This window comes from Thamnophis sirtalis, unplaced genomic scaffold (genome assembly GCF_051295495.1).
Source record: "Thamnophis sirtalis isolate CommonGarterSnake01/CBP01778 unplaced genomic scaffold, rThaSir2_p1.2 scaffold_12, whole genome shotgun sequence".
NCBI lineage: Eukaryota > Metazoa > Chordata > Lepidosauria > Squamata > Natricidae > Thamnophis > Thamnophis sirtalis.
This window is the reverse complement of record NW_028261392.1, coordinates 62,534,875-62,550,510: the sequence shown is the minus strand read 5'-3', so window position 1 is coordinate 62,550,510 and position 15,636 is coordinate 62,534,875. Positions and strand designations below refer to the sequence as shown.

General features: G+C 42.3%; 1 protein-coding gene across 1 annotated transcript in view; it reads right to left on the bottom strand.

The window, feature by feature from the left end:
• LAMC1 (laminin subunit gamma 1) overlaps positions 1-15,636 on the bottom strand; it is a 164,796-nt gene that overhangs the window by 57,692 nt on the left and 91,468 nt on the right. The window contains exons 5-8 of the mRNA XM_087726963.1: positions 8,791-8,979; positions 6,154-6,271; positions 5,453-5,551; positions 3,679-3,815 (exon numbers count right to left, since the gene is read on the bottom strand). Of these exons, the coding sequence (XP_087583089.1) occupies positions 3,679-3,815; positions 5,453-5,551; positions 6,154-6,271; positions 8,791-8,979 (543 nt within the window). The remainder of the gene's footprint in view (positions 1-3,678; positions 3,816-5,452; positions 5,552-6,153; positions 6,272-8,790; positions 8,980-15,636) is intronic.

The following is a 15,636-nucleotide window of genomic DNA, read 5'->3' as shown; positions in this document are numbered from 1 at the left end:
AGGCAGGGCTAGAGCTGGTCTTACAGTTTCTAGTCTGATACTTTAGCCACTACATCAAATTGGCTCTTTCTTTGGTTACCACTGCCTACAAAATAGAAAGAACTTTATTTACTATTACATGAAAGATACAATGCGAGATGAGGCGGTGGAAGAGCTGTGCAAAAAGATCTCCCAAACGATGCTATGTACAAAGGTTTGAACGCTGACATTATGGAAAGTGAAATCACAGGAGAAAATACTGCTAGCAAGGAAGTTTCAGGAGGTGACGAGATAACAGTAGAATGTTTTAAAATCTGACAAAAATTATGCTAGTTTATAAGCAGATATGGAAAACTCTACAAGCGAACCGCGTGGCTGGAAAAGATAAAAATTTATGTTCTAAAAATAAAAGAGCATTACTAAAGAATGTTCCCAACAATTGCACTTTATCTTACATGCTCAAAATGCTACAGCCCAGACCTTAAACCAATTTGTAAAATGAAAATTGCCACATGGATTAAGAGGGGTTTAATGGAAGCAGAGGCAGCCAAGATCACATTGGGACATGGGAAGGATAATGAAAAGGAGAAAAGAATTTTAAAAATTATGTATTAAGATGCTTTACTAATTGCATTAAGGCTGCTGACTATGTAAATCACAACTCATGGTTCAGGGGGATAGCAGGCCACCTCATTTGCTGTTGAAGAATTGGTTGAAGAATTCCAGAAAGGAATCATTAGAACGAAATATGGAATGATTAAGTAGTTCAACATTGACAAAACGGTGTGCCAAGGTTGCAGATTGTCAATCTTGTTTAACTTGTGTAGAGATCACGAGACATATTTGATTAGAAAAAACATCAATTTATCCTTTTAATAGCTGAAAACGAGGAGGCCCAAGTAACTCTTGCTGAAGAGTAGCAATAGCAATAGCAGTTAGACTTATATACCGCTTCATAGGGCTTTCAGCCCTCTCTAAGCGGTTTACAGAGTCAGCATATCGCCCCCACAGTCTGGGTCCTCATTTCACCCACCTCGGAAGGATGGAAGGCTGAGTCAACCTTGAGCCGGTGAGATTAGAACCGCTGAACTGCAGATAACAGTCAGCTGAAGTGGCCTGCAGTACTGCACCCTAACCACTGCGCCACCTCGGCTCAGAAGAGGAAAGAAGAACAAAGCTACTCGATTTAAAATGAAAATATACACACACACAAACCCTTTGGATGATGTTAATGGCAATGCTAACACAATGGAAATAGGCAAAAAAGAAGCAGAGGTAATATGCAGATCTGAACTCCACAGGCTCACAAATTCATAGGAATGGTGGAAGAAAGACAAGGGCTTTCAGAAAAAGGCTTTGACAGAATTAAACATCATAAGATTAACGTGCGAAGACATCGCACTGGCAACAAAGGTAAATATTGTCAAGGCTATGGTTTCCCTAGTTGTAACCATGGCTGTGAAAGGTGAACCATCAAGAAGGCAGATTGAAGACGTTATTAATTTTCTACTTTCTCTTTAAGTATATTTTAAACTGTATTTGTTAAAGATTTATACCTTGTATTGGTTCTGGGAAGTCAGGGGGGGGGGAAGGTTGGGGGGGCTGGGGGGGAGAGTGGGAGGGAGCAGAGTTTACTAAGTTGGAGGAGGGGTGTTGGATTTTAAGGTATTATGATTGTACATGTATACTGCTATTTTTTTTCCTTTTTATGTATATTGAAATGGAATTATAAATACCATCAACACAAAAGGGAGTTTGCTCAGAAGCTGAAATACACCAAGTGAATGAGAGGAAGAGTGGGAAGCAGAGGAGAGAAGAAAGATAGGAAGAGAGGGACAGGAGAGTGGGTGAGGGGGGAAGATGAGGTGTACAAGGAGGAGTGGTAAGGGGAGAGAGGAGAAGGAGAAAGGAAGGGGAAGTAGAGTAGAAAATGATGGAGGGAAGACAGGATGTAGAAGAGTGGGAAGCAGAGGAGAGAAGAAAGATAGGAAGAGAGGGACAGGAGAGAGAGTGACGGGGGAAGATGAGGTGTACAAGGAGGAGTGGTAAGGGGAGAGAGGAGAAGGAGAAAGGAAGGGGAAGTAGAGTAGAAAATGATGGAGGGAAGACAGGATGTAGAAGAGTGGGAAGCAGAGGAGAGAAGAAAGATAGGAAGAGAGGGACAGGAGAGAGGGTGAGGGGGGAAGATGAGGTGTACAAGGAGGAGTGGTAAGGGGAGAGAGGAGAAGGAGAAAGGAAGGGGAAGTAGAGTAGAAAATGATGGAGGGAAGAAAGGATGTAGAAGAGTGGGAAGCAGAGGAGAGAAGAAAGAGAGGAAGAGAGGGACAGGAGAGAGGGTGAGGGGGGAAGATGAGGTGTACAAGGAGGAGTGGTACGGGGGGAGAGGAGAAGGAGAAAGGAAGGGGAAGTAGAGTAGAAAATGATGGAGGGAAGACAGGATGTAGAAAGGCGGCGGAGAGAGGGAGAAGAAAGTGTCGTATAAGGTATAAATATGGTATATGGAGAGCAGAAGAACCAATAATTGGGTTTTTTCCCCCTTTGGTAGTTGATGGTAAGATGGATCGATGTAATTACTTAATAATACAACATGATATTGACTATGTAATAGTATACATGTGATTATATGTTAAGAAAATAAAAAATAAACAAATTTTCTATCTGAAAAAAAAAAAGAAGAAGGCAGACTGAAGAAAAACAGATGCTCCTGAACTGGATTATTGCTCTGGAGAAAAAAAAAATTGAGAATACCTTAGATTGCAAAAAGAACAAATTACTCAATATTAGCGGATGTAACTAGACTGCTCACACACACACAAAAAGAACAATAAAGCTAAGTTTAAATAGTTTGAAAATATTTGAAAACAAAAGTCCCCTGGATAAGATCCCAATGCTTGGAAAAACGAAAGGCAATTAGAAAATATGGCAAGAATGTTACATAAACACAGGCTTTGGAGAATTCAAACAAGAATTGCTAACTGTCCTGATGAACTGATACCCATTGGACAATTAAAAGAGTTGGAAGCAACTGAATAACTGAAAAAACAATGACAAAACTTGCTATTATGCTTTGATTAAAAGAAAAATAAACTAGAATTGCAAAGTTTTTTTAAAAAGCTGTTCTCGGCCACACACCAGTCAAGCTATGAAGCAACTGAAGCTGAAAGTTAGAAATTGCACAATACCATTGATTACATAACACCTACTTAAAAGATTATAGCTTGTTAAGGTATAATTACATGTTTCATTCTCCTAACTGTTTTAACAAATTGACTATTTGCCCTATTTTATTTTACTGATTACGAGTCTTGATTTTTATTACTGGGACACAAAGAATGTTATATTATGTTATATTGTGAATGCGCCAATGCTTCTGCTCAAAAGGAAATAAACTGATGAATGTGTTCAACGCATTATGTCTTACATGGCCGAGGTGGCACAGTGGTTAAATGCAGCACTGCAGGCTACTTCAGCTGACTGCAGTTCAGCGGTTCAAATCTCACCGGCTCAGGGTTGACTCAGCCTTCCATCCTTCCGAGGTGGGTAAAATGAGGACCCGGATTGTTGTTGGGGGCAATATGCTGACTCTGTAAACCGCTTAGAGAGGGCTGAAAGCCCTATGAAGCGGTATATAAGTCTAACTGCTATTGCTATTGCTATTGCTATTAAACCTAATCAAGAAAAATTGAGGTTTAAACTTACCTGTTTGGAAAGTGGATGTAATTTTGGAGGTAATGTATCCGGGAGCATTGGTACAGACAGAGGAATGGCCAAAACAGAAACAGGGAATACATCCCCTAGGATTGTCAGAATCCAGATTAAAAAAGCCAGGCTTACATCTAAAAGTAAAAGAAAACACTGAAATTCATAACCTGTCTTTTCTGTTTCTACATTCAAACATTAAGCGAAGGCTTTAAGCTGGCTAAAAGCCATATCTATAATACACTGTATACACCAGTGGTGGGATTCAGCCAGTTCGCACCTATTCGGGAAAACCGGTTGGTAACTTTCTAAGTAGTTCAGAGAACCAGTTGTTGGAAGAAATCTCCTTTTGTTTTTTCCCACTTTACAGGGCTAATCCTGTAAGGAAGGCAGGAAGGAAACATTCTGGTGTTGTTTCTAGCCTCATCTTTATTGCCCTGCTTACAGAAGATGCCTCTCCGGTTAACCCTTTGTAACAGCTAAGGTGAAGCGCCCATCGACTTGAGGAACGTTGAGTTGGCCATGCCCACCCAGTCACATGACCACCGAACCCCCATCTACCCAGCTGGTCATTAGGGAAGAGAACCGGTTGTTAAATTATTTGAATCCCACCACTGGTATACACCCATAACAGACCTTCATGCTAAAATGTTACAGCATTTCCCTTCATTTGGAATCACAGCCAGCACCTTGAGAAAATGTTGTGAGATGAAAGATAGAAGAAGGAAGAATTTACACTGACATTCTGACCACCAAGCAAAAGGAGTTTGGATTGTAGAGCTGTACCTACGGTGAACGTATCATTGCTTTGACTAAATCTGTGCACTGAAGGAAATATATGCTCAAGTACAGGGGATGTTTAATGAGCTGAATCTGTTGCGGTCAATTAAATCCATGCCATGTTTTCTACAACAGTATTATCATATAATGGTAATGCTACCTTTAAAGCTCTACGTGGCTCAGGACCAGCGTATTTGCGAGACCGCCTACTGCCGTATACCTCCCAACGGCCGATAAGATCCCACAGGGTGGGCCTCCTTAGGGCGCCGTCAGCCGGACAGTGTGAGCTGGCGGGGCCTCGGAGGAGGGCCTTCTCTGTGGCCGCTCCGACCCTGTGGAATCAGCTACCCCCAGAGGTCCAGACCTCGCCCACCCTCATGGCCTTCAGAAAAGCTGTTAAAACCTGGCTCTTCCGGCAGGCCTGGGGCTGTTGACCTTATTATGTAGGGTCCAGCCCCAATTTGAATGTATGCGTGTTGGAGAATTTTAATCTTTATTTTTATTTTATTTTGTTTGCTTTTCTTTCTTGCTCTGTATAAGCCGTCCGGAGTCCTCCGGGATTGGGTGGCCTATAAATCTAATAAATTAAATTAAATTAAATTATAGTAAATGCTACTGCTACAGAAGTTATTTTTCCGAGAAACAACAGGTGAAGTAATAGTTCTGGATGGGCTACACTTCTGCAAGTTGGGTAGCAAAAATCTAGGCAGCTGGGCTGCCAACAGTGGCTTCCCCAATAAAAGTAAATTTCCAAATAGCCAAAATAATTCCAGTTCAAAATTTCCCTTCTCCGCAATCTGGAACGAGCGTTGATGGGGATCTTGAGTTTCGATGTATCCAGGTAGTTCTATCCAGTTTAGCTTGAGCAACCTCGGGATTTGCGAACAAAAACTTCTGAATAATCTGCATGGAGGTTGCCCTGAATTCCTTCTGAGGAGGACACAAGAAGACAATCAATTCAGCTTTTGATTCCACCTACTGGAAATGGCTTTACCTTTCACAGTTGAACCCTTCCACATTGTCTTTACAACTGCAGCGTCCGGTTTCCATATTGCACTCATCTTGGCTGCCAGCTGGATTGCATGAGCAGCGCCTGAAGAAGAAGAAGAAGAAGAAGAAGAAGAAGAAGAAGAAGAAGAAGAAGAAGAAGAAGAAGAAGAAGAAGAAGAAGAAGAAGAAGAAGAAGAAGAAGAAGAGAGTCTAATTGGAACACTCGGAAGAATGAAGGAACCAGAGATGTGCACATATGGATTGTTTCGCACAGGGTCGGCCTCCTCCGGGTTCCGTCTACCAGCCAATGCCATCTGGCTACCACCCGGGGGAGGGCCTTCTCTGTGGCAGCTCCGGCCCTTTGGAACGAACTCCCCGCGGAGATTCGGACCCTCACCTCTCTCCAGGCCTTCCGGAAAGCCGTCAAAACCTGGCTGTGCCGGCAGGCCTGGGGTTGATGAGTTCCCCTCCCCTCTCGACTTGTATGGCTGTATGACTCTTGTGTATTTTAATTACATGTATTGTGTTTGTATCCCCTTTTTTCCCCTTCTGAGTTGTTCGCCATGCTGAGTCCCTCCCGGAGAAGGGCGGCATACAAATAAATTAAATCTTAAATCTTTCATCTTCTAATAGATTATTGTGCACACATCAAGTCACCCATTTTTCCGTCTCCACCTTTACTAATAGGAAAAAGGTCACTTTTACCTGCATCCAGCCTCTGTAAGAGAATGGAAGCCGGGCTGACACCGGTCACACTTGTCACCCATCACACCAGGTTTACAACTGCAGCGTCCATAATTGTCACACTGTGTGCTGAGGGAGCCTGTGAAAACAAAACGCAGTGAAAAGTACTCCCTCATATCGATTTATTCCTCTTCAAGCAAAGTTCTAGAAAAACATCATACATTTTGGATTCCCCTTTTATATTGTTATTGAAATAGCAATAGCAGTTAGACTTATATACCGCTTCATAGGGCTTTCAGCTTTCTCTAAGCGGTTTACAGAGTTCAGCATATTGCCCCCACAACAATCTGGGTCCTCATTTTACCCACCTCGGAAGGATGGAAGGCTGAGTCAACCCTGAGCCGGTGAGATTTGAACAGCCGAACTGCAGACAGCTGAAGTAGCCTGCAGTGCTGCATTTAAGCACTGCGCCACCTTGGCTCTTACTACGGACCATAAGCTGAAATGCTACGGACCATAAGCTGAAGCCAGAAATAAAGTATAATTTTGCAAGTGGGTAAACTTTTAAAATTTAGATACTTAAATAGAGTATATGTTTAGCCCAAGTATTTTAAATGAGTGCAAGAAGTATGCTTAGAGGAAGTCCTTTCCCCACAGAAATCCACTTTTAGTTTTCTCTTAATAATTCCTTTTGCTAAATTTAGAAAGGAGAAGTTTTTTTTTTCCTGTCACCGTTATTTTTAAATAATAAATTCATTCAAAAATATTTTTTACCTGGGAAAAAATGAGGGAGGGAAGGAGGGAAAAATTAAAGATGGGAACACCAATATTCCCATTATATATGCAGCCTTAAATAGAAAAATAATCTATATTCAGAAGTTCTATTCCCACTTAGAAAGTTACCAACCGGTTCTCCCGAATAGGTGCGAACCGGCTGAATCCCACCACTGATGTTAATAATAGTTGCAATGCCCCATGGTCATGTAATTGCCATTTGTGACCTTCCTAATCAGATTCAAGCAAACAAATTCAATGTGGAAGCTAGCGGGAACTGGTAAGTCATGGTCACGTGACACCACTGCTTAACAACACAACTGCCATCGCTAATTGGGATGGATGTGTGATGTTTTGCTCCGTGGCTGCTTTGCTTAGCAACAGAATTGATGGACCCAATTAAGCGAGGACTATCTGTAGTGCTTTCAGCTCTCTCCTTAATTACCAAAAATTGACGTATGTTTTTCTCACATTTTAAATTAGAAAATGCAACCGAAATCCCTCAAATAAGCTTGAAATGGTTCTAAAATGAAATACACCCCTACCCCCCCATCAGGCCTACTATAGCCTTGACTAGTCTGCATTAAGTTCAATGTAGCCTTTTGCTGCAGGGGAAAAAATATAATAAAATGTGATCTATAGCCATTCAAAGTTATCTAGCCCCAACTGAGATCCTAAGCCCTAAATTTAGACCCTGTGTAGTGTAGTTTTACAACATGCAGATACTGTTTCCATATACTTCCCGTTCTGGCCATAGCACTTTGCTTTCCACTTTACTTTTTAATTTTTTAAATTTATTTTAAACACATAAACACATCAACAAAAACTAACACATGACTTAACGCAACATAGGAACAAGAAGTTCCATCATATATCATACAGCAGTTCCGAATCGGTTTCTTTGCAGTTAGTTTTTTCCCTTCTATACATTTCTATCTTGCATTCATGGTCCCCTTAATCGTTATCCATTTTTATATACATTTCTTTATTTATTTATACTTAGCTACTTATGATCAAGTATTATTTACCTATATTGTGCTTTATATTTTTATTGTCATTTATTCTCTTACATACAGTTATAGGTCTACATTCACATAGTTATTCTTTTCCTTTGCTATTCTTATACTTTTGTTATTCCATTTAAACGGTTATAATATACAGTTTGGGTTTATTTGTTTACCATCCCTAGCGCCTGTTGTAACACCACCTTATTTTCCCTTTCTTTTCTCCCTCCCTTCCTTCTCTCCTTCCTTCTTTCCTCCTCTCCTTCCCCTTCCTTCTTCCCTTACCTCTCCCCTACTCCTACCCTCTCTCTTCCCCTTCCTGCCCTCTCTCCTTCTCTTTCTCTCCCTTCCACCCTCCTCTCCTTCTCTTTCTCTCCCTTCCACCCTCCTCTTTCTCTTTCTCTCCCTTCCACCCACCTCTCCTTATCTCTTTCTTCTTTCCTTGCCTCTCCTCCATTCTTCATCTTCCCTTCCTACTATCTCTCCTTCTCTTTCTCTCCCTTCCACCCTCCTCTCCTTTCTCTTCCTTCTTCCCTCCCTTCTCTCCTTCCTTCCTCCTCTCCTTCCCCTTCCTTCTTCCCTTGCCTCTCCCTTACTCTTACCATCTTTCTTCTCCTTCCTACCCTCTCTCCTTCTCTTTCTCTTCCTTCCACCCACCTCTCCTTACCTCTTTCTTCTTCCCTTACCTCTCCGCCACTCTTCCTCTTCCCTTCCTACTATCTCTCCTTCTCTTTCTCTCCCTTCCACCCTCTTCTCCCTTCCCTTCCACTTTAATGGAATTGTAAAACTGGACGTATGCTACGAACTCCCTTGTTTAAATGTTACGGAAAACATTGGAGATAAAGTGAAAATGCAGAAAAGCCGTCTCCTTAATACTTACCCACAGGACTACAATTACATGGCAGACAGTTCTCCTCACTCCCCAGGCGGTAGAAATTCTCTCGACATCTTTCACAGTTTGGTCCATCCGTGTTACCAAAACAGCCCGAGCAGTGGCCACCATGGCCGGTGGCTCGGTACAGCTCAGAATCAAAGTAACACTCCTGTGACCGTCCATTGCAGTTACAGCCTGTATGTCGGAGAGCACAAACCCGGGTTAGTTTAAAAGGCTGTGAAGAGGGGGGGAGGCAGTGGTGGGTTTCAAAAATTTTTTGAACCTACTCTGTGGGTGTGGCCTCCTTTGTGGGTGTGGCTTGCTGCCCATATGACCTGGTGGGAGTGGCTTGCCGGCCATGTGTTTTCTCTCTCTCTCTCTCTCTCCTTCCTTTTGTCTCTCTGTCCCTTTTTCCTTTTTTTCTTTCATTTCTCTCTCACTTTTTCTTTCTTTTTTCTTTTTTTCTTTCTTCCTTTCTTTCTCTTTCTCTCTCTGTGTGAGTCTGTGTGTGTCAGTGGTGGGTTTCAAAATTTTTTGGAACCTATTCTGTGGGTGTGGCCTCCTTTGTGGGAGTGGCTTGCCAGCCATGTGACCTGGCGGGAGTGGCTTGCTGGCCATGTGCTCTCTCTCTCTCTCTCTCTCTCTCTCTCCCTCCTTTTGTCTCTATGTCTCTTTTTCCTTTTTTTCTTTCATTTCTCTCTCACTTTTTCTTTCTTTTTTCCTTTCTTTCTCTTTCTCTTTCTCCCTCTGTGTGAGTCTGTGTGTGTCAGTGGTGGGTTTCAAAAAAAATTTGGAACCTCTTCTGTAGGTGTGGCCTGCTTTCTGGGTCCAACGGTGGAACCTCTTCTAACCGATTCTACCGAACTGGTGCGAACTGGTAGGAACCCACCTCTGGGGGGGAGGGGTTAAAACTCCTTTCCAAATTGTCAACTTACCACTACAATATTGCTGACGGTTAATATGACCTGGGAACTCAAGTTCCCTTGTAAAATAATTCAGGGGAATTAGAATGGCCCAGAAATGAAAAGTGACAGGCAGAGGATGGATAACCAAATTATTCTACTATAATCGTTTTCCTCAATCAAAATTCTATTTTTATCATGTTGAAAACATAAATCACTTCTTTCATTGCTCTTTAGATTTAGGCTGCTGCTTTAAAAAAAAAAAACAATACCACATTACTGTGGTTTCTCTTTTTCTACCTCACAGGGATACCACAAGTACTACAGCTAGAGAGTTATCTGTGAAGCTCCTGGATTGGAAAGCTGAAGCTTTGACTACAGCAGAAGACCTTAAATTGGTTTTGAACGAGAAAGGGGGAAAAAAATAGTTATGTTAAATCTTCCCAACATCCAGATGTGTTGGACTTGAATTCTCATAATTTATTTCCCATTCATTCAGAGCCAGAATGGCCTCTGGTTACACTACTCTGAATGAACACAGAAGGGCCAGGGTGATTGGATTCCCTACTACACACCCTCCCAATATGAAAAAAAAAATAGTCTTTTTCTTTCATAACTCAAGTTAATTTCTCCCAAATCCTGAGTGCAAATCAAGATATCTGCACTGAAGATGCTTCAGTGGGGAACTCGGAACGGCATGAATTTTTTGCTAAACTTTGGCAGAAAATGGCCCAGGCGGATCGATTTGCACATCTGTATAATTGGGAATACGGACTAAAAACCATGTCCAAAGAGAAAAATAGAGTTCAGGCTGCCAACCCACTAATACTAGATATGATCTTTTTTTTACAGCTAAATAGGCACCCAAGGGGCGTGGCACGACATAACCGCGAACGTCAAAAGCACGCCGACAAAACCGTGGCGCTAAAACCGCGATGTCAAAAGCGCGCCGACAACAGCGCGCCAACAGAAGTGTGATTTAAGTTAAGTAAGGTTTAGGGTTAGGTTTAGGGTTAGGTTTAGAGTTAGGTTTAGGGTTATTTTTAGGGTTATGTTACAGCGTGCTTCTGTCAGCGTGCTGTTGTCGGCGCGCTTCAGTGCTCATTCGTCTCCGCGGTTTTGACGGCGCGGTTTTGTCACCGTGCTTTAGTCACACAGGCTTTTGTCGTACGCGCATTTGTGGTGGAACCTCCAAGGGGAGAGAAGGGGCGTATATTCTGTAATAAGTGCCATTATGGTACAACTACACTGTTTCCAATTGGTGTGGTTGACTTGATTGCTCACTGCAAAGTGACTAGCACACCGACTGAATGTTGGGCTTGGGAGAAGTTGCCGATTGCCCTGGAGTTTCCACCAAGCTGTCTTCCCAGCTGTGCTACACTTTCTATCTACCCTTCCCACAGCCCTCCCACACAGTTACTCTGCTCTCTGGCATGCAAACTTCAGGGAAAGATAACAATGAGGCCAGACTCTCTCCCCACCGCCCCTCAGCTGCTTCCTGTGAGAAAATAATATATATATATACTTCTGCTTTCTTTAGTACAGAGCAGATGTAACTGCTCATGTCTAGGATGGGAAGCAGAATAAGAGCTATTAACCATTGGCTTTATTACGCTTTCAGCTGAAGTCACAGATTAAGATGGACCGCTGGAATGGAAGTTGGGAAGCAAGGCATCATTCTGAAAATGTTCTTTTAAATTCCCCAAGCTTTACTGTTGAGTTTTCAAACCCGTGGATCGGAGTGCACTTCTTATAACATTTTCAAAATCTAAGCGATTCTGGAGTTTATCTACTTCAGAGTGGAGAGTAATTTCAACCCATGACCAAGGGGTTCCACCACAAAACCGCGGTAGACTAAAGCGCGCTCGACGAAAGCGCGTACGTGATGTCATCACAGCGCGACGAAAACAGCACGCTGTGAGCGGTAAACTTAAAATTACTTAAACTTAAAACTTAAAATTAACGCGTAAATCTAAACCTAACCCCCCCAAACCTAACCCTAAACCTAAACCTAAGCCTAACCCTTAACCTAACCCTAAACCTAACCCTATACCTAACCCTTAACCTAATGCTAAACCTAACGCTAACCCTTAACCTAACCCTAACCCTAACACTTAACGTAATCCTAAACCTAACCCTAACCCTTAACCTAAACCTAACCCTTACCTTTATGTGAATCGGCTTGCTTTAAAAGCGCTTTTTAAAGCACCCTTTTTTCTCCGCGGTCGTATTTGTCGCGCTGCTGATGACGTCAGGTATGCGCTTTAATCGGGCGCGCTTTAGTGGACCGCGGTTTTGACGGGTCACGGACCAAGGATAAACGCTGGCATTCTAGGCTGGAAGCTATAGCACTAACTCATTCCGTGCCTGGTTGGACAAAGGAAGTGCTATATGTTGAGCTATCACCTGGATCATTCTATAATTCCCAGGAGGATACCTGCCCATTACTCACTGCTCTAGATCAGAGGGTATCAAAAGTCCCAATACTTTGATTTGTTACTAAAAGGATTTAGCCTAACAATGCAACTTATCTTAAAAGTCTTTCGTTGAAAATTTTATCAATTTTTAAGCAAGGCTGAATCCCGAAGCAGCGTTTGTTTTTGAGCTTCAAATCTTTTCTTAATTCTTTCCGGGATCCATCTCCCCGTTGAGATCCGGACCCTTACTACCCTCCCGGCCTTCCGTAAAGCCATTAAGACCTGGCTGTTCCGGCAGGCCTGGGGCTGTTGAATTATCTAGCCCCACTTCAATTATGAATGTTGTGTAATTTTAAACTGTTGTACTGTCTTATTTATCCCCCCTTCCTTTTTATTGTAAGCCACCCGGAGTCCTCCGGGAGTGGGCGGCATACAAAACCTATCCTCCACGAGCTGCACTGGCTGCCTGTTGATCTCCGAGTGCGCTTCAAGGTGCTACTTGTCACCTACAAAGCCCTGCATGGTATTGGATCTGGGTACTTGAGAGACCGCCTACTGCCAATTACCTCCACTAGGCCGATACGATCCCATAGATTAGGCCTCCTCCGAATTCCATCCGCCGGCCAATGTCGGCTGGCAACTACCCGGAGGAGAGCCTTCTCGGTGGCTGCTCCGACCCTCTGGAATGAACTCCCCGTGGAGATTCGTACCCTCACCACCCTCCAGGCCTTCCGCAAAGCCCTTAAGTCCTGGCTGTCCCGACAGGCCTGGGGCTAAAGATTTTAACCCCACTCGAATTGTATGACTGTTGTGTTTTTAATGATGTATTGTTTTCTCATGTTTGTGACTTGTTTGTCCTCCCTCCCCTTGAGTTGTGAGCCGCCCTGAGTCGCCCCAGGGAAAAGGGCGGCATACAAATAAAGCATCTCAATCTCTCTCTCAAAACTAATAAACTAACTAACTAACTAACTAACTAACTCCCTATTTCCAGCCTGTGTTTGGCAAACGAGTGACAAAAAGCTACAACAGTGGGCATATTGCAACTGCAAATGATAATCTGGATCAGGGTGAATACCTTAAGCTTGCAACCATCTGTTTAATGACCATTCAAAATTACAGGGGCACTGAAAAAAGTAACTTATGAAAAAAAAAAAATCAAAATTCAAGTGCTTTGTAACTGGCATGTACTTATGACGGTTGCACTATCCTGGGGTCATGTGATCACTATTTGTAACCTTTCCAGTCAGTTTCTGACAAGCAAAGTCAATGGGGAAGTTAGATTCATCTAACAACTGCAGTTATTTGATTAACAACTGTGGCAATGAAGGTTGTAAAGTAGGGCAAAACTTACTTAACAACTGCCTTGCTTAACAGCAGAGGTTTGGGGTCCATTTGGGGTCATAATTCAAGGACTACCTGTATTACAATTTGGTTTAGCAGAAAAACTCTGCCCCTTTTCCCTCCCTATCACTGTTAGAGGTGTTGACTTCCGAGAACAGATGTTGAACTATTTTCAGCTCACTGAGTAGTTTTTAGGAATAAAGAGTAGTAGATTATTCCAGTGGTGGGATTCAAATAATTTAACAACCGGTTCTCTGCCCTAATGACCAGCTAGATAGGTGTGGCTGGGTGGTCATGTGTCTGGGTGGGTGTGGTCAACTCAATGTCACTCACGGTGATGGGCGCTTCACCTTAGCTATAACAATGTCATAAGGGTTAACCGGAGAGGCAGTTTCTGTAAGCAGGGCAATAAAGATTAGGCTAGAAACAACACCAGAATGTTTCCTTCCTGCCTTCCTTACAGGATTAGCCCTGTAAAGTGGGAAAAAACAAAAGATTTCTTCCAACAACCGTTTCTCCAAACTGTTTAGAAAGTTAACAACCGGTTCTCCCAAATAGGTGCGAACTGGCTGAATCCCACCACTGGATTGTTCCCAACATCTCAGAAACTGATGCTACTACATGCCAAATCAGTCCATGGTCTAAGAAATCTTCAGTGCCTTAAGGTCAACACTGCATGTTATAAGAAATACCGATCTGTGGTCCAGGAAAGCAGCCTTTTCTTAAATATTCCTTTCCTACCTTGTCTCATGTCCTTACACCATTCTACTTTTATGTTTTATTTTTGTTGCTTTGTCCAACACAGTAAGAAAGAGCTCTCCTATTGTGGCACAACATAAGCGCGAACGTCAAAAGCGCGCTGACAAAACCGCAGCGCTAAAACCGCGATGTCAAAAGCGCACCGACAACAGCGCGCCGACAGAAGCGCGATTTAAGTTAAGGTAAGGTTTAGGGTTAGGTTTAGAGTTAGGTTTAGGGTTAGGTTTAGGGTTATTTTTAGGGTTATGTTACAGCGCGCTTCTGTCTGCACACTGTTGTCGGCGCGCTTCAGCACTCATTCGTCTCCGTGGTTTTGACGGCGCGGTTTTGTCACCACGGTTTAGTCACACGCGCTTTTGCCGTTCGCGCATTTGTGGTGGAACTCTCTCCTATCACTGTCAGATTCCATAAGTTGTGCTCTATTCTACGGGAGAAGTAGAGCTTGAAACAGGACTGTTTTTAATAACAAACATTTCTCACCAAAAATAGGATGTTCTTCATCTGAATTTCAACCACAATGCTAAAAAAAAAAAGTTTCTAAATTTTATCTTTTCAATGTCCACAGATCAAAAGAAATCTTTGCAGAACAAAATCAAAACCAAAGCAGAAAGACAGAACTATATGCCAGCAGGCAAGTGAAAGAAGTCACTTTGTCACGTGCTTTTATTTCTTATTTTGAAAGCCTTTTTGTATAAATAGATCACAAATTTCATTCCTGAAGAAGTTATGGAAGGAAAAAGGGATATTTGCCAGAGGATATGCTGTTACGGTCACCTTATAACAGATGTTCAGGTATCATTATGTCACTCCTCAGCTGTACACTTACAACAAACTATTTTAAGCCTGCTCTAAAATTCTTTTTGATGCCACCAAATTTCTATGAATATTAACATTGGTAGCAGTCACCTGAAACTTTTTGCTTGTGCTGAAAATGGTAGGTTTCAGGATTAATTTTAACAAGCACAAATCACTTCACTCTACCCGGTTGACTGTAAACTGACTTTCTAGCAATCAACTGTTAATTTTCAAACAATCTTTTTTTATTATTATTATGTTGAATTTAGCATCTTACACTGAATTCCTACATTTTAATTGTGTGTTTGACCCAATTCTGCAGGAATTCCAAAAATCAATGGAGGTGTTTTGTTTTTTTCCAGCTTTGAGAAAACCATCACCACTGTTATCTTTCAACCAAAGAGTTTATGATGTCTCGGAAAGTTCATGGGTGTGAACAAGGGCATCTGTGAAGGAAGGGGTCATAAATGCTAAGGTGGAGGGTTTGACTGTATGATCAAAGGCTGTGTGTAACAAAGAATCAGAGCTTTGATCACACTGTTGTATTTCCCATCTTAACCCTTTTTACTCCCCACATTGTGAACATCCTGGATGGAGAAAAAATATCTACCTTGAATGTACTAAAAGAGGAAAAGGTA